This window comes from Oculina patagonica, chromosome 9 (genome assembly GCF_052425735.1).
Source record: "Oculina patagonica isolate OP01 chromosome 9, crgOcupat, whole genome shotgun sequence".
Taxonomy (NCBI): domain Eukaryota; kingdom Metazoa; phylum Cnidaria; class Anthozoa; order Scleractinia; family Oculinidae; genus Oculina; species Oculina patagonica.
In genome coordinates, this window is record NC_135766.1 from 28,299,995 (window position 1) to 28,325,255 (window position 25,261).

The window sequence follows — 25,261 nt, forward strand, 5'->3', positions numbered from 1 at the left end:
CGACGGTGTTCGAAGGCAATCTTTCCTACCCTGTATTCATGAACGCGGCGGACACGATGTCTTCCCCTCACCGCTTACTTATAGTCGGTGCAGGACTCACGGGATCGGTGACGGCTTCTTTACTTCGCCGAAAGTTTCCGAAGGATGTCCTAAACATTTCCGTATGGGAGAAATCTCGGGGAGCTGGGGGCAGGATGACGACTAACAGGAACCCGAGTGATTTACGATGTACTGCCGACCTCGGAGCCCAGTATATTTCAGCCACGTCGGCTTATGCACGATCGCACGAGAGGTACACTAATTTACTTCCGCCCTCTTCGTTTACCATTTACTTCGGATTGCGTACCACCCCTGGGTCCCCCTGGGTACCGTTTTAGCCTCCTGCGCTCTTTCTGCTCGTCACGCAATCTTCGTGAGGGAGGAGCGCGTGATATGATGTATTTGCTCGTTACGTAATCTTCGTGAGAGAGGAACGCGTGACGAACACAAAGAGCGTCTGCGTAGGAGGGTGGAGTCTATTAGTATCCCCTGGGTGGTGCTCTCTTAGAATCCCTTTTTGGAGGTTTTCTCCTGGGAAATGGGGATAGGTGAAAAGTAAGCGCGCGGAGTCTGGAGAGAATGGAAGCAGACGGTTATAGGCCTTTCTCGATTATGCTAGTAAAACTGGCATTTAATGCTACTAGAAATTCTCGCATAAAACCAAAAAAATGCTAAAATAATGCCTGATTTCTTTAAAAAAATGCCACTTGAATTCCAAAGAATGCTTTGTTTTATTTCAAACAAAACGTACGAACTCTTACATTATATGCTCATATCAACAACAGGTGATACTTAATAATTGTTTGTTTATAAAAATAAGAAATAAAAAAAAATTATTTAAATTACACGCAAGTAACACAACACAAGTACACAAGTAACACAACACACAAACAGTCGAAACAGACAGTAAAAAAAATCAAATAAAGTAATCAAAACTGTGAAACTTTAGGATTATTTATCCTTCTGAGTTCTGAGTGCTGAAATCTGGATCACAGTCATGAAAAATGACAGAAAAATAAATAATTCTTTTTCAAGAAAAAACGAAAAAAAATGCTCGTTCTCCCAAAAAATGCCGAAAAAAATGCTAGCATAATCGAGAAAGGCCTAGACGGTTACCAGCATTCCTTGATGGTCTATCAACTGAAGGTGTTTCTTTGGGAGGTGCCCCCTCATTTGTATCTCTCAGGATATGTACTTGTCCCCAGACGGGAAGCAGTCCCTCTGTGAGCACTATCTTAAATTTAACTTAGAAAACCCGGGAAGGTGGTTCCTTGGGGAATACTGGGGTGATTCTCAGTACATTTCCCCTGGGGAGTAGTCCCTCAGAAGTGATAATTCCCTAGGAGGCTGTTCCTTAGTGTCCTTTAGCTGGGAGGTTGACCCTCTTATCTCCCATAAGTTTGATGATGTAACTTGACAATTCTTTCAAAGGTAATTTTTTTGTCCCCTGGGATATTCTGTCTTAGCCTCTCCTTTAGTTTTACATAGCTTAGTGAATAATCTTTTCTTTTTCTTTAGCTTCTACCAGGAACTATTAGCTTCTAATGTGTTGGTGCCATTTAATGGGATCATTGAAGGAGAGAACAAACAAGAGGGAGTTAAAAATTATGTGGCACCATCAGGAATGAATACAATAGTCAAACATTTTCTGCATTCTTCAGGGTGTGTTTTCCTTAATAACCCTGCCAGCCTGGAGCTAAATAAAAACACCAATAAACTAATTAAAGATTAGAGTGATTTTTGGTGACAAAATATACAATGAAATGATTGAATTTTTTGTAGCTGATACAGCAAGAAATAATTATTATGAGACATCACTACAATCATCTCTCACAGACATGGCAAAATTGTTTTTATTCAATTTTACCTCTGAAATGTTACATCACAGTGATCATACAGCTGGGAATTTTTCAGAAATGTTCATGTCATCTTTAATTTCAAGGCGATATATCACCTTAGTCTTAACAGTTCTGTTAATGGATGATGCTGTGAACATTGCCATTTCATTCCCCAGACTGGTTTAGTGGGTTTTATTTTAAAATTGGGGGTGGGGGAGGGGAGAGTGGCAAGGGGGGGGGGGGTCTAAGTTTTTAATTCCTGTAGAGAGTTGAAGGTACAGTCAACTCTCTCTGAGACGGACACCTTCAGGACCGGCCGCAACTGACCATCTTAGAGAGGTGTCAGTCTTGTAGAGAGTAGAGGAAACATGACGCCAGTAATTTTGAGTTAATAAAGCTAAACCTGTGCACAATGAATACACGTCTGTTTTGAAACTGTTTAAAGTCGCTTTCTTTAACAAAACCTACAAACTGGGACATCAATAATATCAGAAAATTGACTCGTTTTTTCATTGCAATCGATAATTCACTGCTTCACGTAAACAGAGAAGCTTCATTTTTTTTGGTTAGTAAGCTTGGTATAAACATATCCTTAGGGCACTGACTAACTTTGCTTTAGCGACATAAAGTTTGGAAGTATTTTCACTAATAAAACATGATAAAAAACACTTCTTAAGTGTCCGTTGATGATTAAGTGTCCGTTGTCCGTTTTAGAGAGGTGTCCGTCTTATAGGGAGTTTGTTTACAGTAAAATAACTGACAAACGGCAGGGACCATCACCAGGTGTCCGTCTTATGTAGGTGTCCGTCTTATAGAGGTGTCCATTAAGAGAGAGTTGACTGTACTTAAAGCTCCCACTTACCATGTGTGCTTTTTCTCCTGCAAATTATTAGGCAACCTTCTGAAATTTTTGGCTATTTATACAGGTTCCTGCCACTTGAAAATCCCACTTGCCACCTTTCCTTTTCCATGCATTCATTTAGTCTGTTCTCGTGTTCTCGGTACCTTTATTCTCTCTAAGTGCGTTGAGAATCTGCGAGCAGCTATAAACCGCAGGAATCTTGAACAAGCGTGAGCGTAAGAGAGCCCCATCCCTTCACTAACGCGTACACTCCCTACAGCTCAGAAAAAAGGAAATGTCTATTGACAGACTATCCTCTCGTAAAGTTCCCACCGTCTTTTCCCCCTCATTCCCTCCCTGTTCCCTCCCCACTGTAAAAAGAAGCCACATCAAAACGTCTTCATCCTTTTCAGAATCCAACGTTTTCTATGAGACGCACTGCAGTACCATAAACAGAATTGAAAAGCTAGACAGTGGCAGCCAAACGAGAAAAACATGGCAAGTGTCAGACCTTAAGGAAAACGCCTCAGAATTTGACACAGTCATCGTCACAATTCCAACACCACAGCTTCTTAACTTAAAGGGCTCCATTCAAGATTTCTTGGAAAGCAAACGATCTTCCTTGGAAGCCGTGCAGTATTCATCACGATATGCTTTAGCGCTGTATTTTGATCACGAAGCTAAAATAAACGTCCCTTGGGCGTGCAAATACGTGGTGGGCAATCCGTGTGTGAGGTATATATCCGTTGACTCAAGAAAGAGATTTGGAAAAGGTAGGACGGTTTCATATTTTTCATGGAACTTGATCGGCGCGCCTAAGCTCTAAAGGTCATGTTACGCGAGGCATCGAGAGGCAGCTTTTCTTGCAACATGCAACACAACAACCGTTTTATTCGCCAATCTTTAGCAGCTTGTATTTTGGAGATAAAAATCTATAGCAAGAAATTTTTGCGTCCAAGAAAATACATATGACCAAACAAACTTGAAAGTTTACTCGCAAATGCACGCAAGTTGTCAAAAAAGCGATTTCGATTTCAGCAACAAGACTCGTCGAAGGCTTGTTTTGACTTACGTTGGATGGCCAAGCGTTAAAAAAAAATGGAAAATTGAAAAGGTAAAAATATTATTTACAAGGCTAAAAAGTTATAAAATTTAAAAAAGAAACCAAATGTTTTCGACTTGTTGTCAGGGTTGATGAAGACAACCCTGATGATGACAACAAGTCAAAACGTTTGGTTTCTTTTTTAAATTTTTAACTTTTTAGCCTTGTAAATGGCTTTTTTTAACGTCAGTGCACTTGCGAGTAAAGTTGCGAGTTCGTTTGGCCACCCTAAGTAGGTCTGAACCAGTGGCGTAGCCAGGGGAGGGTTCCAGGGGTTCCGGAACCCCCCCTTCGGGATATCGCAATAGCTAATTCAAGAGAAAAAATATTATTAGAACCCCCCTTTAATTCCGCCAGATTAGGAAAATGAAATTTTTGAGAAAATAAAATGAAATCTATAAAGTATCACCTTGTGTTTACAATTACAAAATTTCGTGTATACAAGCCTGCGTTGTACGTGTAGTGCGGATCAAGACCTACCAAACAGTGCAGTTCAGGCCTTGGCAGAATGTGACAGCGATTTTTATCCAAATGTGCACAAGTTGCTGCGCATCTTGTGTACGTTGCCAATTACTTCTGCAGAATGTGAGCGATCGTTCAGCACATTGCGCAGACTAAAGACATACCTGCGGGCTACAATGACCAGCGAGCGAGAGTCAGGACTTGCTATTATGAACATACATTACAACAGACAAATTGATATTAGTGCAACAGTCGACATTTTTGCACGGAAGCATCCACGGCGCCTACTTCTGGCTGATATACTAGCTGACTAGTAAGTGACGGTACGCCGGGAGTGAATGGTACGCCGGAAAAATTACCTGGTACGCGGGATTTTGAGCTTCCCTTCTAAGAAATGCTAGCTTCAATTGACGCTAAAATTGCTAAAAATTTATGCTTAGAATCAAGGAGATGCCATTTCTGGGGACCGCAAACTTCAAAATTTCCCGGGGGAGCATGCCCCCGGACCCCCCTAGAGGAGGAGCGCCTCCGGCGCTCAGTTTTACCTTCACAATTACAATTCACATTTGGAACCCCCCTATACAAAAATCCTGGCTACGCCCCTGTGAACGCACTTTCAACTTGAGGCTACTTGCACCTCCTTTTGGCCAGTCTGTATAGCTGGTGGGATTTACCAGGATTTTCTAAAGCTGTACGAAAAAAGATGCCCGGTAATGTTACAGTATAAAACTGTTTTTCCGTTCCCTTTCAGATCCTGAAGATGTTGGCCCGTCCCTCATTGTGCATACAAGCGTGCCATTTGGTATAAAACATTTAGAGATGGACTTAAACGACGTCAAAGACATCATCTTATCACACGTGAAACAGGAGCTTCCCGACCTTCCAGAACCAGTGAATAGCCGCTGTATAAGATGGCGATATTCCCAAGTGTCACGCGGTGTAGAAGATTCCCCCGGATGTGCAGTGTTGTGTGACACCCCTCTCCTTATCGCGTGTGGCGATGCATTCACGCACACGAACTTTGATGGCTGTATTGAGTCAGCACTGTCCGTTGTGGATGCTTTCAGCAAGATAACACCTGAAAGCAGCTTATAGCTTACAATACGCGTGTTATGTTCATAGCCTCTTTCTTTTTGTCACGCAACGCTTCTCTCCACGAGATGCAAAGTAACGTTGTGTGAAGAGTCAAGATTTAAGCCGGGTTTACACTGGCAATGTTTATAAAATATTTGATCGTATAGATGACACAACATTTGTCATAATTTCAGTCTAAGTGCGCCAGTAATGACCTCGGACAGCAGAGATAGGCACAAAGATATGCGCGCCCAGTGGGAGAGGCAATATTTGCCACATTTTATGTGACGAGTCGTCTACACGAACAATTTTTCGTGTGTGACAATAACAGCTAAAAGCTAGGTAACACGCCAGCTTCTCAGCTAATATATTTGTCTCATAACAACTGGCCAATTTTCCTCGTCAACACGAGAAAATAAAAATTGTCACGTAAAAATTGCTCGTGTAAACTAGCCTTTTGGAGGCTTTCATTTGTTAAACAGTGAAAGGAGGGGTTTTCAAAGCAGTCGGAAAAATATTTGCTGACCCCGAGGTGGCAGAAATGCTGCACCCCTTCCCCCTAAATGGGATATTGCCAATCCATTCAAAACTACCCCCCCCCCCCCTTCCGGGGCCCCCATTCCATCTAGAACTATTGTGCACGGATTGCGTCCCGTATAGTTCATAATTGGGAGTGACCCACAGGCAATTTACAGTATTTTACTGAATTCAGATACAGGGTAACCGCTTTATACCGGTGAGCTAAATACATGATTCACGAAAAATGTATAAAATCAGACTGTTTTATTACAAAAAGGCGATACTGAATTAAAATGTTGAATTTAATTGTATGCAGTGGCTAATAGCTTTGTTGTTCAGTCTTTCAGTTTTGATTACTATACAAAACATACAGCAGACAATGTTGTAAATAATATAAAACATGTTTAACTTCCGACAAAAATTCCTTTATTGATAAAAGAAAGTTTTGTTTCGATACCACAGGACGTTCAGACTGAGTAGTGAGAAGTCGGTATGGGTTCCCTGTGGACCTAGTCTCCAGTTTCTTGTTTCCCTTTCGTTTCCTTTGTTCTGTTTCAACAGGCCAGCTCAGTCATCTTAAAGGGGACGTGTCACGCAATTTTAGGCAATTTCGGCACTGACCAACTCTTCATAGAATTAACTCAAAAAAAAAAAACACCGGAGAAAGGCCACCAGGGGGCATGGATGAGTAGAATTCGAGAAGATTTAAACGGATTACGTTCGGGTTAACTTGACAAACGTCAGCCCGACCTTTTTCAAGTTTATTTCAGTTTGTATGAAAGTGTCATTTGCAATGCTCGAAAATCACTCTTGGTTGTTATGTGGCCGTGGTTTTTCCAATAAAAGACTTTTGCTTTGCAAATTTAAAGTTTAGAGCTCTTAATTAACGAAAATAAATAGAATTACCTAAAATACCGTGACCTAGCCCCTTGAAGACACTCTTGTTTCCAGAGCCCATGCTCGCCTGCAATAGTAGCAAGGGCCCTGGGCAGGAGTGAGAACATTTAATTTAATAACCATGACCTCAGGACCTTTAGTTAAGTAACGTACTATCGACATGCAAAGCAAAAACGGAGTTATGTATAACGATATGTCAATTTGCCATTTTCAAAACGCATTATAGACAGTAAACAGTCCAATAGAAAACAGATAAAAAGATTTCAAAACTTTTATTATAATAATAATCCCTAAATACATAATCCCTATTTGTGGTCTAAAAAGCACGATTAAAATATTTTCATTTTGTCTTGACTAAAAAAGAAATTGTTTCAGTGGGCATGAACATTTCACACGTCCCCATGCCAGACAGAACTGACGTTAGAGGATGTACTTGAAAGTCGTATTACTTTTCCTATTTAGCCATTAATAAAAACACTATACATAGCTGGAATAGCAAACCGATTCTCACAAAAGAGAGAGCTTTACGGTTCTATCCATCTCGCAGTATGTTAATCTCAAAATATATATAATCCGTATAAAAGTCATATAACTTGTTCATAAAAGCGTTCATCTCTTCAGATGGGACGGAGGACTTGTGGGGGTGGGGGTGAGGATATGGGCCTTGTCGCGGTCTCCGTTCTTCCTTGCTCTCCGAGGAAAACAATCCTCGCTGATTCTGTTGATCTTTTTTGTCTGAAACGACAAACAAAGAAGTAGTTATTTACCAATAAATTACGAGGCTCAACAAGTGAAGTAAGACATCTTAGTAGGACGGATTTTTTGAAACCCTTAATTTGCGTTCTTCAAAAGTTCGCAAAAGAACGCGAGTGATTCAAGTGATCAAATGGAAAGGATATTGTTCTGCATGACAAAAAAGGGCACGGGTTTTCAGTGATTGCCCTAAAACTAAAGTGACCAGTGCCAACGTCCGCAAAAAGCGTAATAAACTTACTAGAACGTAAAACAAGCAACCAGTTTGGGAAAAGGTTGAAACACGTTACCGGAAAAGTACGGGCAAACCATGTAACTATGTAAAAGGGCGGGAAAACATGTAGCAGTTGAAAAAAGGGCGGGAAAACATGCAGCAGTTGAAAAAAGGGCGGGAAAACATGCAGCAGTTGAAAAGAGCGGGAAAACATGGAAACGGTGAAAAGCGCCGGAAGGCCGTGATGTAACTGGTGAAAAGAGCGGGGAAAATGTAGCTGGTGAAAAGAGCGGGAAAACGTGTAACAGGTAAAAAGGGCGGGAAAACCGTAGACGAAAGGTTAAGAAAACATGTATCTGGTGAAAAGAGAAGGAAAACATATACGGATCGATAAAAAGCGTCGCCAGCATCAGTCACTTACCTTTAATAAGCAACTCTTTCCACGTAATTTCCAGGAAACGTTCCAAATGAATGGGTGCGAGCAGACGTCCCCACATACCAACCGTCATCGCATTTCTCCAAAACGATCACTTCATCGCCTTCTTCAAGACGAAGCTCGTCTTCATTGACGGGCTCGTAACTAAACAAGGCGCGGTACCTGAATAAGACAAATAAATACCCTATTTACATCCGTCCCCACACACGTCAAGTTAGCTGATTACGTTTATCGAGACGGGGAAGACATTTTTCCTCACTTTTTTTTCGACCTTTGTTCATCGGGCGGGTAAAACAAACTGAAAGCCCGCGAGAGTTGACATGCGCAGCATGCTGTTAATCTGTTATTATAACTTTAAATACTAGTATTACCTGATGATTTTTAACCGTGTATAAAGAAATGTTAAATAAATAAGTAAATAAATAAATAAATAAATAAATAAACCAATCAGAAAAAAAAACATGCTATTCTATTCAACCAATCAGGAGCAAAACCAAAAGTTTGAATTTCGCGCGTTTATTCGCGCCTGGCGCTGGTTGAATATTTTTTTGGTTGATTTTGGCTGATAAATTACAATACCTTTCTCCTTGCTCGTGACCTATTCTTATTGGCTCATCGATTACAGCATGCGCCACAATTCCACCAGCACTGAAGCGAGGCTCCTCTGGTTCCTCAATATATTTCACTTGCGTGTGCTTGGGAGGAGCGGCCTGGCCTCCGTACATAGCCCCTGGAGGACTGGCAACAAAATAAAAACAATTAATTGGCGCTTAACAATTCCTCTTTCATTTCCACGCGTGGCTTGCAGACAAGAAGTTAACTGTGAACAAAGGAAAACAGTTTGCTTTCCTTACCTTCTTGACTGCGGCTGTCGTTGATCATAACTGGGCTCTGGTCTTCCGAAATCAGGAGCCTACCAAAGACAATAAATAAAAAAGTTTTTATTCAACCCTTATTTCACAACTGAGTGACCAGCGTATCACTTCTCCATTCAACAAATCGACCGCATTTTTCGATGGTCTGCACTCTTATAGGCCATAGAAATGACGCCATTAAATGTTCAAATCTTAAGTGGAACCACGAGCCGTTAGGCGAGTGGTTTCACTGCAGTTTTAGAAGTCTTATGGCGTCATCTCTATTGTATATTTAACAATTATTCCACGAGCGCGCGTTGGATATCTATTATGAGTTGGCTATAATTATCGCATGTCCAACAAGCGCGAATAAAATAATAATTCGATTACAATATTTGAGGTCCCCAGTTGTTCTCGCTGACGCGTACACCTACCATATTAAGCTAATATACCATGGCCTGTAAACCAATCAAAACTCAGGAATTGCAATACACCATAATGAGTGTAGACCATGGAAAAAGGCGACGATTCGTTTTATACAATAGCACGGAAAATATACCGGCGAATTAGATGGAAAATCAGTACGAAATAAAGCGCGAGCGTTGCAGCTAGTAAGATCACGTTGTTTCACTTGAGGCCGAAGAATGCGTGGGAAATTTCGTCGTAAGTGTTCCAGTTGACTTTTCACAACTCGCCGGATTATGGATTCCGAACTTTGCCTCACGTTGCGCTACAAGTTACGTCATTTTCATGTTCTATACTCTCATCGCATTTAGTTAGATTCTTTTTTTACTCTCTTTATCTTAGTACTGAATTTCTGTATCTAACATCGTTCTTGCTTTTATCGTTTTTTATCCTTTTAATCATATGCAATTGTAAGCGCATTGAGAATTTTAAATGCGCAATAAGAACCTTTATTATTATTATTATTATTATTATTATTATTATTATTATTATTATTATTATTATTATTATTATTATTATTATTATCATCATCGCTGGACCATCACTTTTGACTAATACTCGCGCGAGAATTCTTTTACTGACTGTATAAAGAATAAACTAGCAGATTTTCTTACCTGCTCCACGCGAGCTGACTGAACGGGCTGTATTTGCTCTTGACGGATGACTGTGGAAAAACAAACGAAAGTTTCTGTGAATAACAAAAACGGCTAACGTGCTCTATTTTAATAGCACTAAACAAGGTGAGCGAACTAAACAAAGTGAGCGGATTACAAACAAACTTAATGCTTTCATTATTGCTAAGACCCTAAACATTTCGCTATGATTGGTCAGTTTTGCATTTGTTGAGCTCTCTGATTGGTTAAAAAAGTCATGCAACTTCTCTAACCAAACAGCGCAAGCACGTTGGTTTTTCAACCAATCAGGCGCAAGACCAAAACAAATCGTGACACAGCTTAGGTTCGTTTTCCCGCGCTTGGCACTGGTTGCATCTTTTCCCGCGCTCAACGCGGTTGCGTGGCATGCTGCGAATTCTAAGTGAGTCGTGACGATGTTATTTGTTTTGTTTCGACTGACTACATGTATTTTCGTTTTGTTCTTTGGGCCAGGGCTATGGAAAACACTCTGTAACCTAATGAAAACAATAAATAATAACAATAACCATTACTTGATAAAAAGCACATTTTGATGGAGACCCTCTACATACCTTTAACTTCGGGTTCTCTGAAGACCTAAAATAGAAAATGTAATACAGATGAGAAGGAAATGAGACTAAGGTTTATTACACAACAACAGAAAACCCGATACAATTCTCGACAACGAAGAAAACACGCATCTTCTCAATCGAAACAAAAACTACGTAGTAGACGGAGAAATAAAATCGTTAAAATCTATGCTATTTAGACTGGTCTTCTAAACCTCCTTCTTGGTTATAATTCCTTTGTTTAACTTGATAATTTATTAATGAGTTTGAGAATATGATGTACAAGTTACCTTCAAAATGGAAAGAAACCTCAGAATAATATTTTACTTAAGGAAGAAAAACATCAAAGGGCAGAATGATCCAAACAGGAGCTAGCATGGTTACGACTTAAATTTAACATTACCGTCTACGAACAGCTATGTATTCTTACCTCTAAGTAACTTGAAGGTACAATTCCTTTTCTGTCACCCACCCGTCCCTCGTACCAATTGGCATCCACTTTACGAACTAAAGCTATAATATCTCCCTGAAAAGAGAAGATAACACAAGAATAGCTATTCTGGTCACGACAAAATGAAATAGATTGCGTGACGAGCAAATGATGGGGTCACGATGGGTAAGATGCTATGCGATTGCGTTACACTTACTTTCACTCGCAGTCGTTAGAAAAAGCCCTCTTTCGACTTAAACTGAAAGTTGTCTAAGAATTGTTTACTCTTTTTTGATTTACATTAATTTGGAGTTTTTAAGGGCCCGGTTGCTCCAAAATCGATAAGTGGCGACGGCCTTCAGCCACTGAAGAAAAATCCGAAGAGAATCAGGAGAAAGCTGTGGTAGTTTTTTTAATACCTTGCTACACGGCAGCTCTCTCGTCGTCTCAGCTTTGAAGCTGTACCGTACCCGTGCCTCCCCCTCCACAGTCACAGATTGCGTTGCTGGTTGAGCAGCAGGCCGCGGTGAGGTCTGTTGAGCCTGGGGCTGAGCGTAAGCTGTTGGCTGACGCTGTTCCTGGGGCTGAGTGTAAGCTGTTGGCTGGCGCTGTTCCTGGGGCTGAGTGTAAGCTGTTGGCTGACGCTGTTCCTGGGGCTGAGTGTAAGCTGTTGGCTGGCGCTGTTCCTGGGGCTGAGTGTAAGCTGTTGGCTGACGCTGTTGTGGCGGCTGCGTATGTTGCTGTTGTACAACACTAACTTGGACACGTGGTACTTGCTTCTGAGTGGGTGGGGGTGGGGGTGGTTCCTCTTCCTCCTCCTCTTCCACAGGTCGGATCTAGACAAAAGGGAAAATTTATAAATTGATTGGTCCTCTTCAAAGGTGAATGCACAAGTAGGGGGAGGGGGCAAGGAGGTATGAAGGCGGGCCACTTCTTGCTCGAATAAGTGGGGAAAGAGGGAGGTGGCCCCCGGGGTCGTAACCTAGATCTTAGATCCGCCCTTTCGCAGTAAAGTAAACAGCAGAGTTCAATCTAGGGCATTTGAGGGGTAAAGCTTCCCCCAAAATGCCCAGCCCCCCCCCCCCCCCCAAAGAAAAATGTTGTTATCATTACGGTATATAAGTAACTATTTCCGAAAATTCATCCAGATGCGACGAGGTCAGTGCACGTGAAATAAGTATTCCCTGTCTAAGGACACTTATTGTGTCTCAAAATGCACCAGATTGCATCTCAGCGCATATTCATTTCAAAAAATTGTAGCAACAGAACGTGTAACTCTATTGTTTTGAGACGTACTGTATTTAAACTTCCTCTGCAGAATATTTTAGGAGAGTGAAGTCCACTCTAACAATAACTATTATCTAATAATAAGTGAGGTTATTGGTATCAGAACCACTTTGACAGAAAGAAACCAAAGGCTGGTTCTCATATCATCGCCCCAATCGTTTCTATCGCCTCTGTCACTTCAAAACGTTTTCTTGCGATCGGTGATTATATGAGAACATTACACAGATGATCGCTAACGTTTGCGGCGATTGGGGCGATCACGATCGCTTGGATCGCCCATGTTCTATCCTTCTAGCTTCTCTTTCCCTTCTTCACTTAAAAAGTTCAACAACTGAGAAGACAGGAGGCCTCGAGTTTTGCTCTTTCACTGAAGGCTGCAAATGTGTTGGATCTAAGGCTTAAATGATCGTTTTCCGTAGGTCTTCGCTCAAACCAGGCGATCGGGACGATCATATGAAAACCCCCGATCACTTCCAATCGCTTCGATCGCCTACGAACGTCTAGGTATTTGCAAACAATCGATGCGATAGAAACGATCGAGGCGATCGTAAGAGAACCAACCTTAAGCTACTGCCTTAGTCAGTTTGGTAATAAATTACATAGAAACGAAACGTATGTGAGTTTTATCTACCTCGACATAATTTGTAGGGAATATTCCACGCCTTCCATTTAATTCTCCATCAACCCAGTTCTTGTCGACTTGCCTTCTTACGTTGATGATGTCACCCTTTCTGAACGACAGTTCTCTGAAGAATAAAAAAAAGTCGGTCAAGATTAATATAAAATTACAACAAACAGCGTGAAATACAAGTACGAACGCAAAACTCGACAAGCAAGAAAGTTTTTATATGCTATAATTATTCTCAACGCATGCACTTTTCGTATTTTTCGGTAGTTAGTTTACTTGTATAAGCATGACAAATTCATTATTAAACTATTCTTTTGCCACATTATGAATCCAATTGTTCTTTCGCCAAAGTGGCGTGAAAAAAACTGCAAGTATATCACGATAGGGGATAAGTGTCGCAAAACAAAAACCAAAGTAATCACTCTGGCCAATTACAGAAAACACAGACAATCCAGTAAACCAATCAAAACTCGAGGCAAACGCGTGTAGCGGACGCAAAGCGCGGGAAAACGTGCGTGAGCGAATCACGATTGGTTTTAGTTTTATTTCTCATTGGCTGAGAAAGTGGCGCGAGTTTTTTAAACCAATCTCTAAGCAAAGTAATGCAAAACCAAAGCAAACGCGAAATACTTTCGACGCTCAAGTGAAAACCGCTAAGGGCTGTTGAGCCGGTCGACTCTGTCATGCGAATGCAGAACGAACTTCATTCGGGAACGAGTTTCGTTCGGAATGAAAGTCATTCCGGAATGCAGAACGAACTTCATTCGGGAACGAGTTTCGTTCGGAATGAAAGTCATTCCGGAATCATGTAAACAAGCCCTAACAGCAGGAGGGCATTTTGCGGGCGCATGCGTGCAACCGCTGTACAAAGACCGCGTGATCTTGGGAATAGAAATGGCGCGGAAGATTCAAACTTTGTTTTTTGTACTGTTCATCGTCACATAATTTAATATAGACGTAAATTTCGCTAAGAAAAAGTGTTTTGTGTGTGGCAAGGCTCTTATAAAGCAGATTTTCTGGCCTGCTTCGGGATCGTTGTTGCAAATAATGGGAAAATATGTGGGACAGGTAGGAAAGCCTTCACCGACAAAAACCAAACAGGCCGTAAAAAGAGGAAAACATTTATTCGTGTGCTGGAGTGTGATAAATTAGGATCAAAACTTCACATCAAATCAATTGCTGTAATACAGGCAGAGTGCGAGCAATATTATAGCTTGTCGGAAGATTTTTTGCCTAAAGGGACGGCCACCAAAGAAAAGGGTTTTCCCTGAGGGGAAAGACATGTTTGGGTGTTCTGCACATGATAATGCAGCTCACTGATGACTCTAAAGCAAAGCCAACTTGCCCTCGACTGGCAAACAGGGTTTCCTGGAACAAGAACTGCAGTTCTTTAAATCACATTTAGGCGACACAGAAGTAAAACAGTCGTTAGAACAGAACGAACATCAATCTTAAAGAAATAAACATTGAATGAAAAATTGAAAATAACATTGTTTATAGTTAAAAATTATTTCTTAAGACATTTTATGCAGCAGTTATTAGAACGTTTCTGAAAAATATATATATATCGCTTGTTCGTTTCATGCTATTTTTGGACTGGTGATCAAGGCTAGATTTTGACAAAGGAGCCAAAAATGTACTAATTAACATAGTAAAATGTAAACAAATAGTCTACCAGCAAAGAATTACCATAACACTTTAAAATTAAGACCGATCGCAGTAATTCTTTCCTTGTTCAACGGAATAATTGTGGTACATCGAAATGTGAAGTTATTTTGACCAATGCTTAAGTTTAAGGAAATAACCACAAACGATAGTTTCTCTGTTGGAATAAACCAGCGAGAACGTACGTTAAAGAAAGCTAAAAATTACCACAATAGACCATTTTTTAACGCTACCTTCGCAGCATTAGACGATAGTTCAAGTACTTCAGGCTCCATATATCGTCGGTAGACGCTGGAGATCAAGGTTAGATTTTGAGATTTTCGCATCGTGAGAACGATGAAATTGCACTGAGTTTTATGAAAAATCTGAACAAAATCATGACCACTCGCTCAAACCCGGGATGCTTGATTATAACATCGTATAGTTAAAACTGCTGTTTTATATTTTAGTACTAAGTAGCCGTAGCGCTTTGTCCGTTTAGATCTCCCGGCTATTAAAAACATGGGCAAGGTATTTAGGTTCTCGACATTCGGTCGCCATTTTGTCCACGCGCAATGTTTAATACACATAGCCAAAGTCGATCAGAAAAACGGCACGCCGACACCAAAGTATGCTTGTTGTTGTCAGAAGATAAAGCAAGGACTCTTAGTATCGTATACAGCAAATCAAACTTAAAACACCTTTTATTTTGAGCTAAAAATTAGGCCATAAATTGTGAAAAATATGTAAACAATCGATAGCAGAACTTCTCTGTCGTGCGCACTAGCCCATATCGACGCATGCGCACGCAAAATGCCCTCCTGCTAGCCCTAACAAGCTACTCAGATGTGAGTAGACCTTTTGTTATTTCTGACCGTGTGAGAGCCCAAAACACAGTGCGAAATCCAGATTTCGGTACAAAAAAAGTTCCATAAGACAAGACAACTCTATTTTTATTTTCACTTATCATTTCACTTATCAAGGGCTGGCCAAACTACTGCAATACCGAAGACTTACTTCTCCGTTTGACCCTGGAAGCTGTACAAAGCTCTGGCCAAAAACTGTGGTTTACTAGCTTCTCTTCTAGCAGCTTCCTCCTCCTCCCTCCTTCTCCTGGCCAGCTCAGCCTCGTACTCTCTTCTCAGCCGCTCCTCTTCCTCCTGCCTCCTCCTCATCATCTCCTCTTCCTCTTCCAGTCGTCGTCTCTCTTCTTCCTCCCTCCGTCTCTGTTCCTCTTCCTCCCTTCTCCTGCGCACCGCCTCTTCCTCTCGTCTTCTCAACACGTCTTCATCTGATGGCGGCTGCTGTCGGACTTGAAGTTCTTCTGAAGCAGTTCGTGTTGGACCCTGTACAGAAATATCACAAAAAAGTAAATAATAGTAAATAGAAAAAGTTAAAAAAAGATTGCTGATCCTAGCAGTATGCAGGACGCGTGTCACATATCAACCTAGTAAATGGCCAACTCACAACGAGTCTCTCGTAGCTCAGTTGGTTAGAGCGCCCAACCGGTATCTGGGAGGCCATGGGTTCGATTCCCGTCGGGGACTCAGATTTTTTCTTTGTCCCATGCTCGTGTCATGTTGAACAATTTATCTTCATCACAAAAAATACCTTACGACTGACAATCAGGAGCCTGTTTGCTTCAAGTATTGAGCAAACACCATGGCATTTTCACTTGTTTATCAACATAATAGGGCTGTTTATAGAAAAATAACACACGGCTAAAATAAGACACGAATTAGCCATTTTTACACGTGCCTTGTTTTAGTCGCGAAGCTGGATTTTGTACGGCCAGTTTGCGTCTTCGCTGAGACACGCACAAGTCCATGCACTGTTTATACGAGCAATTTCAAGTCTAAAGTCTAAATCGTTTCAGACGTAACTTGTTTTAGTCGCTAGTTGGGATGTTGTCCCATTTTTCGCCAAATTCGCGTCTCATTTAAGTCGCGTCTAATTTTTCTTTTTTATGAAGCTCCCGATATGGACTCCAATTACACACTTTCTGAAAAAAAAGGGCCCGGTAATACGGGCAACATTAATCTCGTTCCCAGATCTCGCGGGTTTCGCCGGTTGGCGAGCCGAAGGCTTCGCGCGCGAGATCTGGGAACGAGATTAGGGCAACATTTTTGTTCAACTTGTCTCGCAACGTTGCATTGCAAGTTGAACGAGTTGTTGCCCGTATTACTACCGCGCGCTCAACTTGGCTTGCAGCAAATTTCGGTGTTGCAAGTTGCAGCAACGTGTTGCACAAAGTAGAACAGAGTTCTACTTTTGCAACAATTTTTATCAACTTGCAACACCGAAATTTGTTGCAAGCCAAGTTGAGCGCGCGGTAGTAATATGGGCAACAACTCGTTCAACTTGCAATGCAACAATGTTGCGAGACAAGTTGAACAAAAATGTTGCCCGAATTACCGGGCCTTTTAATTTAGGGGAACAGTTTCAGCCAGCCAAAATTCAAGGACATTTCAAGAACACAATAATAATCTTCAAGCATTTGAGCTCGCTGCTCAGAATTTCGAAGACATCTGCCAGTCCGCTCAAAACAAACATTTTTGGACACTTATATGTTACAGACAATACCCAAACTCATGTACTGTTTACGGTCCAGCAAACGTTGTTTAACCTTAGCAAACTTTCGGAGCTTCTAACTTTATAGTTAGTGTTTTTTCAATGTCTTTAGTTCGAGAGTTTTATTTCTTGCGGCCTTTTTCATAGGATTAAACTAAGCAACAAATGTAAGTTGTTGAATTTCATTTGCAGACATTTAGAATGCTGTTTCAAATTCAAGGCGGACTTTTCAAGACTCGTTCACAAATTCATCGACTTTTCAAGGAATTTCAGAAATGCAAAGATTTCTTAAGATGAAAGCCGAAAATCAAGGGCTTTTCAAGACTGTACGAACAATGGAAAGGGAGGCGCGGTGGCCTAATGGTAAGCGCGCTCGACTCCGAGTCAAACGGCCCGGGTTCGAGGCCTGGCCGGGGCGCTGCGTTGTGTTCTTGGGCAAGACACTTTACTCTCACAGTGCCTCTCTCCACCCAGGTGTATAAATGGGTACCGGCGAATTTACTGCTGGGGGGTAACCCTGCGATGGACTAGTATCCCATCCAGGGGGGAGTAGCAATACTCCTAGTCGCTTAATGCTACGGAAACCGGGATAAGCTCCGGCTGTATGGGCCTCATGGCTCGGACACAGACTTTACTTTACTTACGAACAATGGAAAAGAAACGGATAAAAAAGAAAAAATTACCGGTGGTCTTCCCCGGAAGCGACTCTCGTACAGACTTGTAGCACTGGGAGGTTGATTTTTCTCTTCCATTTGAACTGTGACGGATCCTGGAGATCGTCTCTGGTCTAGGTAAGATGGAGACACGTTCATAGTGGTAGGTGCTGATGACACTGGCTCCTCAAATCTTCTCTCTTGGCCGATATTTGCTGCAGTGAAAGAACAAAAATGCTGCATTCACTAAAACAACACACGCCCTGAAAACTGAAATATTGTCCGAAACGGAGAAAAATGTGAAAACTGAAATATTGGCCGAAACGGAGAAAATGTCTACGCGTAGTTTCTTGCACAAATGGATCTTTAAAAAAAGAGTATTTAAGTCGAAGTTTAGTAATTGCAAAATCAATATAAGATTAGTAAAAAGACGTCTCTCTTTGTGTTAAGTTTAAGTGCCATACTAAAGAAGCTTTACATTATCTCTGATTGCTTGGTATTTGCGCAAGAACATTAATAACCAAGTAGCTTCTACAGCGATTTTTAATTGAGTTTCGTAAAACCAAAACCAACGTAATCACTCTGGCCAATCACAAAGGACACAGACAATTCAGTGAACCAATCAAAACTCGAAGCAAATACGTGTATCCGGCACGAAGCGCGGGAAAACGTGTGTGAGCGAGTCACGATTGGTTTTGGTTTTACTTCTGATTGGTCAAGAAAGTGACGCGAAAACCAAAGCAGATGCAATTTACGTTTCGGAACAGACATTAAAGGGACTCTGTCACGGCTGAGTTAAGTTCATTTAGTTAAGTTTTGCCAAATACTCGCTATGAAACTTAATGTTTGCAAAGAAATTACTTCAATCTATGGATCTAAATGACAAAATTATAGCTTCATTGCAACCAAATGTGTCTCCTGGGCGTAATAATTTTAAGTTACAAGCAAACAAGATTAACTTTGAAAACTGTTCAGCCCAACAATATTTCAAACCCATATCGCAATCCGTTTCAATCTTCGTCGCTTTTGTCCATCCGTACCTTCTTTCGTATTTGCTGTGTCATTGAAATGTTCCGTCACTGTTTTAAGAGGTTATTTTTGTATTTCAACGAATTTGATAGTCATTTTCCATGCCTAAATTTAGCTTAAATCCGTGACACAATCCCTTTAACGATACTACGACACGAGACAAGACCAAGTCGCAGATAGAACAGACACTATATTTACCATAAGAAGGTTTCTTTTGAACAATGTAAGACTCTGGTTCTTCAATCGTTTGCACAGGGACCTCAACTCCTTTCTGCATATCTTTGTACCAGGCTGGGACATGGCTTTGGCTGAGCCGTGACGGTCTTCTCTCGCCAGTCTCTCGCCAAGACGTTTTCCGTTCACCCTCGTCGCTAGACCAGGATGGGGTGGGTTGTGAAGATACGTTACTTGTGTATGAGTTCCTCACAGGCGCTTCATTAACATAATCTGTCTTTCTGCCAAACACTTCATTGTCTCTGTAGTCAGGAGTGGGGGAAGCACTCCTTGGCGGTGATGATGAGCCAGAACCACCCTCATAATCTCTTACGGTTCCCCTGGCAACGTCACTAGCGAGTAACCCCGACAGATTTGAAGAAGCTGGAAGGGAAAAAAAAATCTCATTAAAAACTTGCATTATGAAAAATGCGAGTTAGCTCTTTTTTTTTTCCAAGAGTCTTGCGTCACGCAATAAAGTTGTCTGGAAATGAAACCCTAGTGTGTGACCATTTAAATGAAAGCTATTGAGTAGTTCTTTCAGTGGTACTATGCTGTACAAGGTAGATCTAACTTTAAAGTCTCTGGATGAAACCCTAGTGTGTGACCATTCAAATGTAAGTTACTGAGCAGTTCTTTCATGTGGTACTGTTTATTATGCTGTACATAGGAGATTTGACTTTTAAGTATGTGGATGAAACCCTAGTGTGTGACTATTTAATTGAAAGCTATTGAGCAGTACTTTCATGTGGTACTGTTTATTATGCTGTACTACAAGGTGGTTCTAACTTTTAAGTCTATGGATGAAACCCTAGTGTGTGACCATTCAAATGTAAGTTACTGAGCAGTTCTTTCATGTGGTACTGTTTATTATGCTGTACATAGGAGATTTGACTTTTAAGTATGTGGATGAAACCCTAGTGTGTGACTATTTAATTGAAAGCTATTGAGCAGTTCTTTCATGTGGTACTGTTTATTATGCTGTACAAGGTGGTTCTAACTTTCAAGCCTGTGGGTGAAACCCTAGTGTGTGACCATTCAAATGAAAGCTACTGAGCAGTACTGAGCACGAGGGTTTTGCCTTTTGTACCAGTATTAAATCGCTGTACTGCAAATTGAATGAATTATTTCAGCTAGCATGACATACTTCCTGCATTTGAATGTAATTCTTTGAACATCTCTTTGTACCACTTTCCTCCCCTTTGGATCGACTACAAAAGCAAAAGAAAAATGTTAATGTGACACTTTCATAATCCTTGGGGGCACTTCTATTTTGCCTATACGGGGACGCAGTTTTATAGGTGTTTTTTGTGAAGGTGCAAATCATTTCCCCTGCACTTAAATTTTTTCTTTTAAATTTTATTTAATTTTTGGCTGGTGAATTTGATCGGTAATAATTACAGATCAAATCACTGGCCATTATTTCCAGCCCTGGGGACGTGTGGCTGGATAGGGTATGGTCTTCGATCCCTCCTGCACTGAACAGGGTAATAATTTCAAGCTTCCCTGTCCTTAACAGGGCCTAAACCTGTCCTGTCTTTTCAATGCGTCGAACATGGCATACAGAACGCAAGTGACAATGTGCCAGAAATTATAACTGCTATTGCAATAAGGCACAAATAATTGTCGATGTTGTCCTTTGTCCTCAATAGGGTCTTAAAATAGTGGATGTTGTCCTTCACAGGTTAGGTATATTGAGTTTTTACTGTACTAAACAGGGTCAGGGTTTCAATGGCACCCCTATACCTAAACATAGGTCAAGTACCCCCTTCCCCGGGACATGTACTTAGGTTTTAGAGTGTAACTTACTGGGCGATGAGGTCCTGTGTTAGTTGTCTCTGAAATCTTGTGCTCGTCGCTGTATTTCCTGGGAGGTTTGCTTCGAATTGGTGGGGCTACTACTTTGACAGGTTTAGGTTCCTTTGTGGCTGAAAATTGAAATGCAATATTTTAATACTGAACAGATGTGTGTCAAATTGTTGTTGTTTCCAGTGTAAGCTGGCTAGTGATTATCTACATGTATCTCTGTGACTCAACGATTTCTTATGGTTACAAATTAAGTGTCAGAATTAAGATTTACTTACAAGAAAACAAAAAAAACCGGTAAGCACTTAGCACATAGAAGTTACATGTACACCACTTACACCAATGTAACATGAGAAATTTAAAAGTGAACTGTACCTTCAAAGGCTGCCTGCTCTTTTTGTTTCCTAAACTGCTGCAAGGCAGGTCTGTTTGTCACTGACGGAGCTGAGTCTGAACTGCTTGCATCACCATTTGCCATATTGAACTCTTCTTCAGAGCCTATAGAACCCGACGTCAACCTTGATAAGAAAACACAAAAGACAACACACAGTGTCAATCTGAAGTGAATTGTGCAACCGCTAGTTGTGCTGCATCAGGCTTTCAGTTTTAGGAATCTTATTACAACCCAGAGGCATATCTAACCTGCCAATGCAGATCGATTTTTAGTAACAACAACAACAACAACAATCTTTATTTTGTGCCCAGAAGTTAGTTGCATCATGCTGGCAACACGCAGAAAACTGCCTGCGTTCACAGGCTTAGAAGTATGGTGAGCTTTAGACAGTTTTGAAATGCAACACTCTCAGATTCCAATTTGATACCTTCAAATATTAAGCTTTATTTTTTCTCAAGCATCTCTGCGGTCCGGAATCCTAAATCCTTGAACCTAATGGTTAATTGCACGCGCTCCAGCGGTCCGGATTTTCCCATCCGGACCCCGCGTACTGACCACTCACGGCGCGAAATCATTTTGCAGCTTCGGTCTAACGAACACATGAAAATTTTGCTCTCCAAAATCGAAATAGCTGTTCACCAACCGTTGTAAATTTGAAAGGACAAAATAGCACTGGAATTAAAGACCTCAAAGTTCTTCAAAAGGCGAGTATTTATTTATTTCTCAACAAAATTGAGTTGTAGTTTACCGTTCGTAGTTTCGCAATGATTTTCACGCCATATGCGGTAAGCTTATATAAACTTCACCGGTTTTTAAACTCGCTCTAAAAGTTAAACTGCCTTGTTTATCCGTCACTTTTCGCTAAAAACAGAGCACTAATTGCCATCATTCAAGGAAATGAGATTCTTTGATTAAAATATCACAATTTATTGTGCCGTTCGTAGACACTATGCATTCATTCAGTTTGGCACTGTTTATCAGAATATAATTCTGCTGGAAATCATTACAGAGATTATTATAAATCTGTTCAATACAAGTGTGAATAGCTTAAAATACTGCTTTTCAGTCAAAGAGTATTTTTGAGTCAAGAGAAATAGAATTAACACCCTGCCAGCAAAGTTTCTTTCAAGACTTTTCAAAACATTTATCGGGAACTGATCGGGAAGCCGGCGAAATCGATTTAAATGTGCTAAGTTTTGTGGCTTGTGTGTGCTATATTTATGATTTTATTTGCTTTTCTTGATTCTCTGCAGTGTAAATTCAAGATGCTGAACCTTTCTTGAGTACGGTTCATTTTAAACGAAGCTAATTTATTCCGAATTAAATAGCAAACAGAATTCTTCACTCTTGCTCGCCGATCGAGTCAGACTCAACATTGAACTGATCTAATCCGCTCGTATACAAACAAAGATTTTGCGACACATTTTTTCTCGGTTTCTTTTCCAAACAAATTAAAGTAGGAAACAAATAAAAACGTCGGCCAGTCCGTATTGGGAAAAAGGTCGGTCCGTATTGGGAAAAACTGTACCCTCGGTCTTGAGCATGGCCCTCGGCCTGCGGCCTCGGGCCGTACTCAAGACCTCGGGTACAGTTTTTCCCAATACGGTCCTCCCGGCAGGCAAATAACATATATGTATTTTTTTTTTCCTGTAAATGAAGAAATAACCTTTAGTTATGTTTTTGGAACTGTTTTAGATGTGTTTCCATTACGAGCTAAGTGACTAAAGGCGCGTTTACACGACAGAGAAAATTTGGTACGGACCAGTCAAAAAATCCGTCCGGACCTAACCGCTTTTGTAGAGAAACAGTCAAATCAAAACAGGGCCATTGCCGCCTATGGCCCTGCTTTGATTTGACTGTTTCTCTACAAAACCGGTTAGGTCTGGACCAATTTTTTGACTGGCCCGTACCTACCTTCCTCTGTTGTGTAAACGTAAATTACTCAAAAAAACAAAGTTTTTTTTACACAGTTTTGCTACTCAGTGGCTAGTTGTTAACATGTATGTGTACACTACTGACAGAGGTTTGATTGAGGAAATTAATGAAACTTTTCAAATCACTTTCAAAACTTTAAATAAAAATGTAAAATACAGGAAAAATGAGATTTTTCTACAATCATTAAATCCCAGTTTTGGTCATTTTATTATCTGTAAGAAATTTACATCATTCATTTGCAAAAAAGTTAAACTTGTTTTCCACATTCTATTAATTAGATATAAATATACTTAGCTTAAAATAGGTTGAAAATTTGCTTTGTTCTCTGAGAAGGCATTTGCATAAATTTATTAATTAAAATTCATTCCTTTATTAGTTTATTTCAAGTTATTAGGTTTGATATTTTTATTTATTTCCTTGTATTCTTGTTATTTGCAAACATTTAAGATTTATTTTGAAAGCTGCATGTACTATGAAGTGCAGTGATACAGACAAAGGCAAATTTGAATATTATAGCTCATAAATGGAACATTATTAATAACACAAAATAGGTTAAAAAAAAAGAAAACATTGCATATAAATGAACAAATTCAAAGCAGTATATTACAGGGCTCGAGACTAACGGTAGCCAACTAGCCAAAGGCTACTAAAATTTAGGTTTTGGCTACCAGGTTTAGCATTCCTACTAGCCATTTGGCTAGTGAAAAACTCGGAAAAGTCAACTGTTCTTGATAGAAACAATATACCTGACTAGTGAAAAATTACTTTTGGCTAGTAAAATATGACATGTCACTAGCCAGTAAACCAGTGAGTTAAAAAGTTAGTCTCAAGCCCTGAATATACAAGGAATAATCACACAAAATGGTTTAGTTAATTGCTTGCAAAAATGGACCAGTTAATTAAAATTTCCTGGTAAAAATTTGTATGATATGCGATCAGTTATAAAATTATTCACTACACTTTATGTTTTCAAGGTTCTTATTTAATTTGTGAATTTGTTTAGGAGTGTAATAAGCACTTAAAACATCTTGTTAACGTGACTTGAATTTATCTCTCTTGAAAATCATCATTTTGTTGATCTGAGATAGACTTTGACAACTTTTTCTTTTTGATCTTAAAAATGTACCTTTTCCTTGGGAAGCAGTTATTAAGCCTTTCCAGTACCACACAAACGTACTAAAACTATATTTTATGTAGTTTATTACGACATACAGAGTGCAAACAGTCTGGGCAAATACTCTCCACTGTATGCTTAATTAAACTGGTTTCGGTTTCTGTAGCATATGACTCTTTTTACGGGATAGGGTTTCTAGCCCTACGCCCAACCTCCAAACAGGAGGGCCAGGGGATCACTCTTTGTCAGGCCTCTACCCTTCGACCTGTCCGGCATGGGTGGCCCTACCAGGAGTTTAGAACTTCAGCCAGCATAGCTCTAGGGGTCATAGAGGCACTCAAGCCACCCCACCACTACAAGGTGATGATCCCGTCGGGATCACAGGGAAAGAGGAGAGTTGGACGACCAAGGAACAATTGGAAGCAATCCATGCTGCAGGAGTTGGAAAGAGTAGGCTACTCCTGGGAAAGAGCCAAAGCATTAATAAAGAACCGTGGAGGAAACTGGTGGACGCCCTATGCTCCCAAGGGGGTGAAAAGGAACAATGATGATGATGTTGTATGCTCAATTAGTTACCATTATGTTCATGAATGAAACCAAATAAAATTAAGAATTGTTTGGGAGTGACTGCGTATGGTGAGTTACATATTAATTGTGTGAGTTATTGTGCAAAATATAAAAATCACTGAATACTAACTGTAGATTAGTTCCAGTTGTTTGAAAACCTCTCTCATCAAATCTATGAAATTATAAAATATTAATGAGAAGAAGGACATAGTGACGGTCACCATTAGTATACTCTTTGGGCTTTTCACACGATTTTCTCTCCCCAACGACGGTACACTAAAGTACATGTAATAAT

At 40.4% G+C, this 25,261-nt stretch overlaps 4 protein-coding genes across 6 annotated transcripts in view; 3 read left to right on the plus strand and 1 right to left on the minus strand.

Moving 5' to 3' along the window:
- Window positions 1-25,261, plus strand: part of LOC144664670 (vitamin K-dependent gamma-carboxylase-like) — a 171,972-nt gene that overhangs the window by 90,345 nt on the left and 56,366 nt on the right. The window lies entirely within an intron of this gene.
- LOC144664827 (DNA-binding transcriptional regulator BolA-like) overlaps window positions 1-25,261 on the plus strand; it is a 94,813-nt gene that overhangs the window by 27,903 nt on the left and 41,649 nt on the right. The gene's annotated exons all lie outside the window — the stretch shown is intronic.
- Window positions 27-6,202, plus strand: LOC144664749 (renalase-like). The gene is made up of 4 exons (XM_078525955.1): window positions 27-292; window positions 1,558-1,695; window positions 3,127-3,491; window positions 5,034-6,202. Exons 1-4 carry the CDS (start codon window positions 39-41, stop codon window positions 5,375-5,377), a joined length of 1,101 nt encoding a protein of 366 aa, XP_078382081.1. The 5' UTR covers window positions 27-38; the 3' UTR covers window positions 5,378-6,202.
- The window catches only part of LOC144664646 (uncharacterized), a 28,438-nt gene continuing 11,337 nt past the window's right edge, over window positions 8,161-25,261 (minus strand). For 2 of the 3 annotated variants that reach the window (XM_078525812.1, XM_078525814.1), the window contains 15 exons: window positions 25,097-25,138; window positions 21,332-21,474; window positions 20,960-21,078; window positions 20,298-20,361; window positions 19,136-19,534; window positions 17,939-18,123; window positions 15,702-16,030; window positions 13,044-13,158; window positions 11,545-11,961; window positions 11,126-11,221; window positions 10,699-10,723; window positions 10,109-10,158; window positions 9,030-9,088; window positions 8,755-8,913; window positions 8,161-8,337 (listed from right to left, as the gene is read on the minus strand). In XM_078525812.1, the coding sequence (XP_078381938.1) occupies window positions 8,163-8,337; window positions 8,755-8,913; window positions 9,030-9,088; window positions 10,109-10,158; window positions 10,699-10,723; window positions 11,126-11,221; window positions 11,545-11,961; window positions 13,044-13,158; window positions 15,702-16,030; window positions 17,939-18,123; window positions 19,136-19,534; window positions 20,298-20,361; window positions 20,960-21,078; window positions 21,332-21,474; window positions 25,097-25,138 (2,377 nt within the window). In that variant the 3' untranslated portion in view covers window positions 8,161-8,162. The remainder of the gene's footprint in view (window positions 8,338-8,754; window positions 8,914-9,029; window positions 9,089-10,108; window positions 10,159-10,698; window positions 10,724-11,125; window positions 11,222-11,544; window positions 11,962-13,043; window positions 13,159-15,701; window positions 16,031-17,938; window positions 18,124-19,135; window positions 19,535-20,297; window positions 20,362-20,959; window positions 21,079-21,331; window positions 21,475-25,096; window positions 25,139-25,261) is intronic. The other variant, XM_078525813.1, reaches the window with a different exon arrangement.

Excerpts from the sequence above, each read along its gene's own strand:
- LOC144664749 (XM_078525955.1), top strand. The coding sequence starts at position 39 with ATGAACGCGGCGGACACGATGTCTTCCCCTCACCGCTTACTTATAGTC. Across the intron at positions 293-1,557 it reads TATGCACGATCGCACGAGAG|CTTCTACCAGGAACTATTAG; the intron begins GTACACTAATTT and ends CTTTTTCTTTAG. Across the intron at positions 3,492-5,033 it reads AAGAAAGAGATTTGGAAAAG|ATCCTGAAGATGTTGGCCCG; the intron begins GTAGGACGGTTT and ends GTTCCCTTTCAG.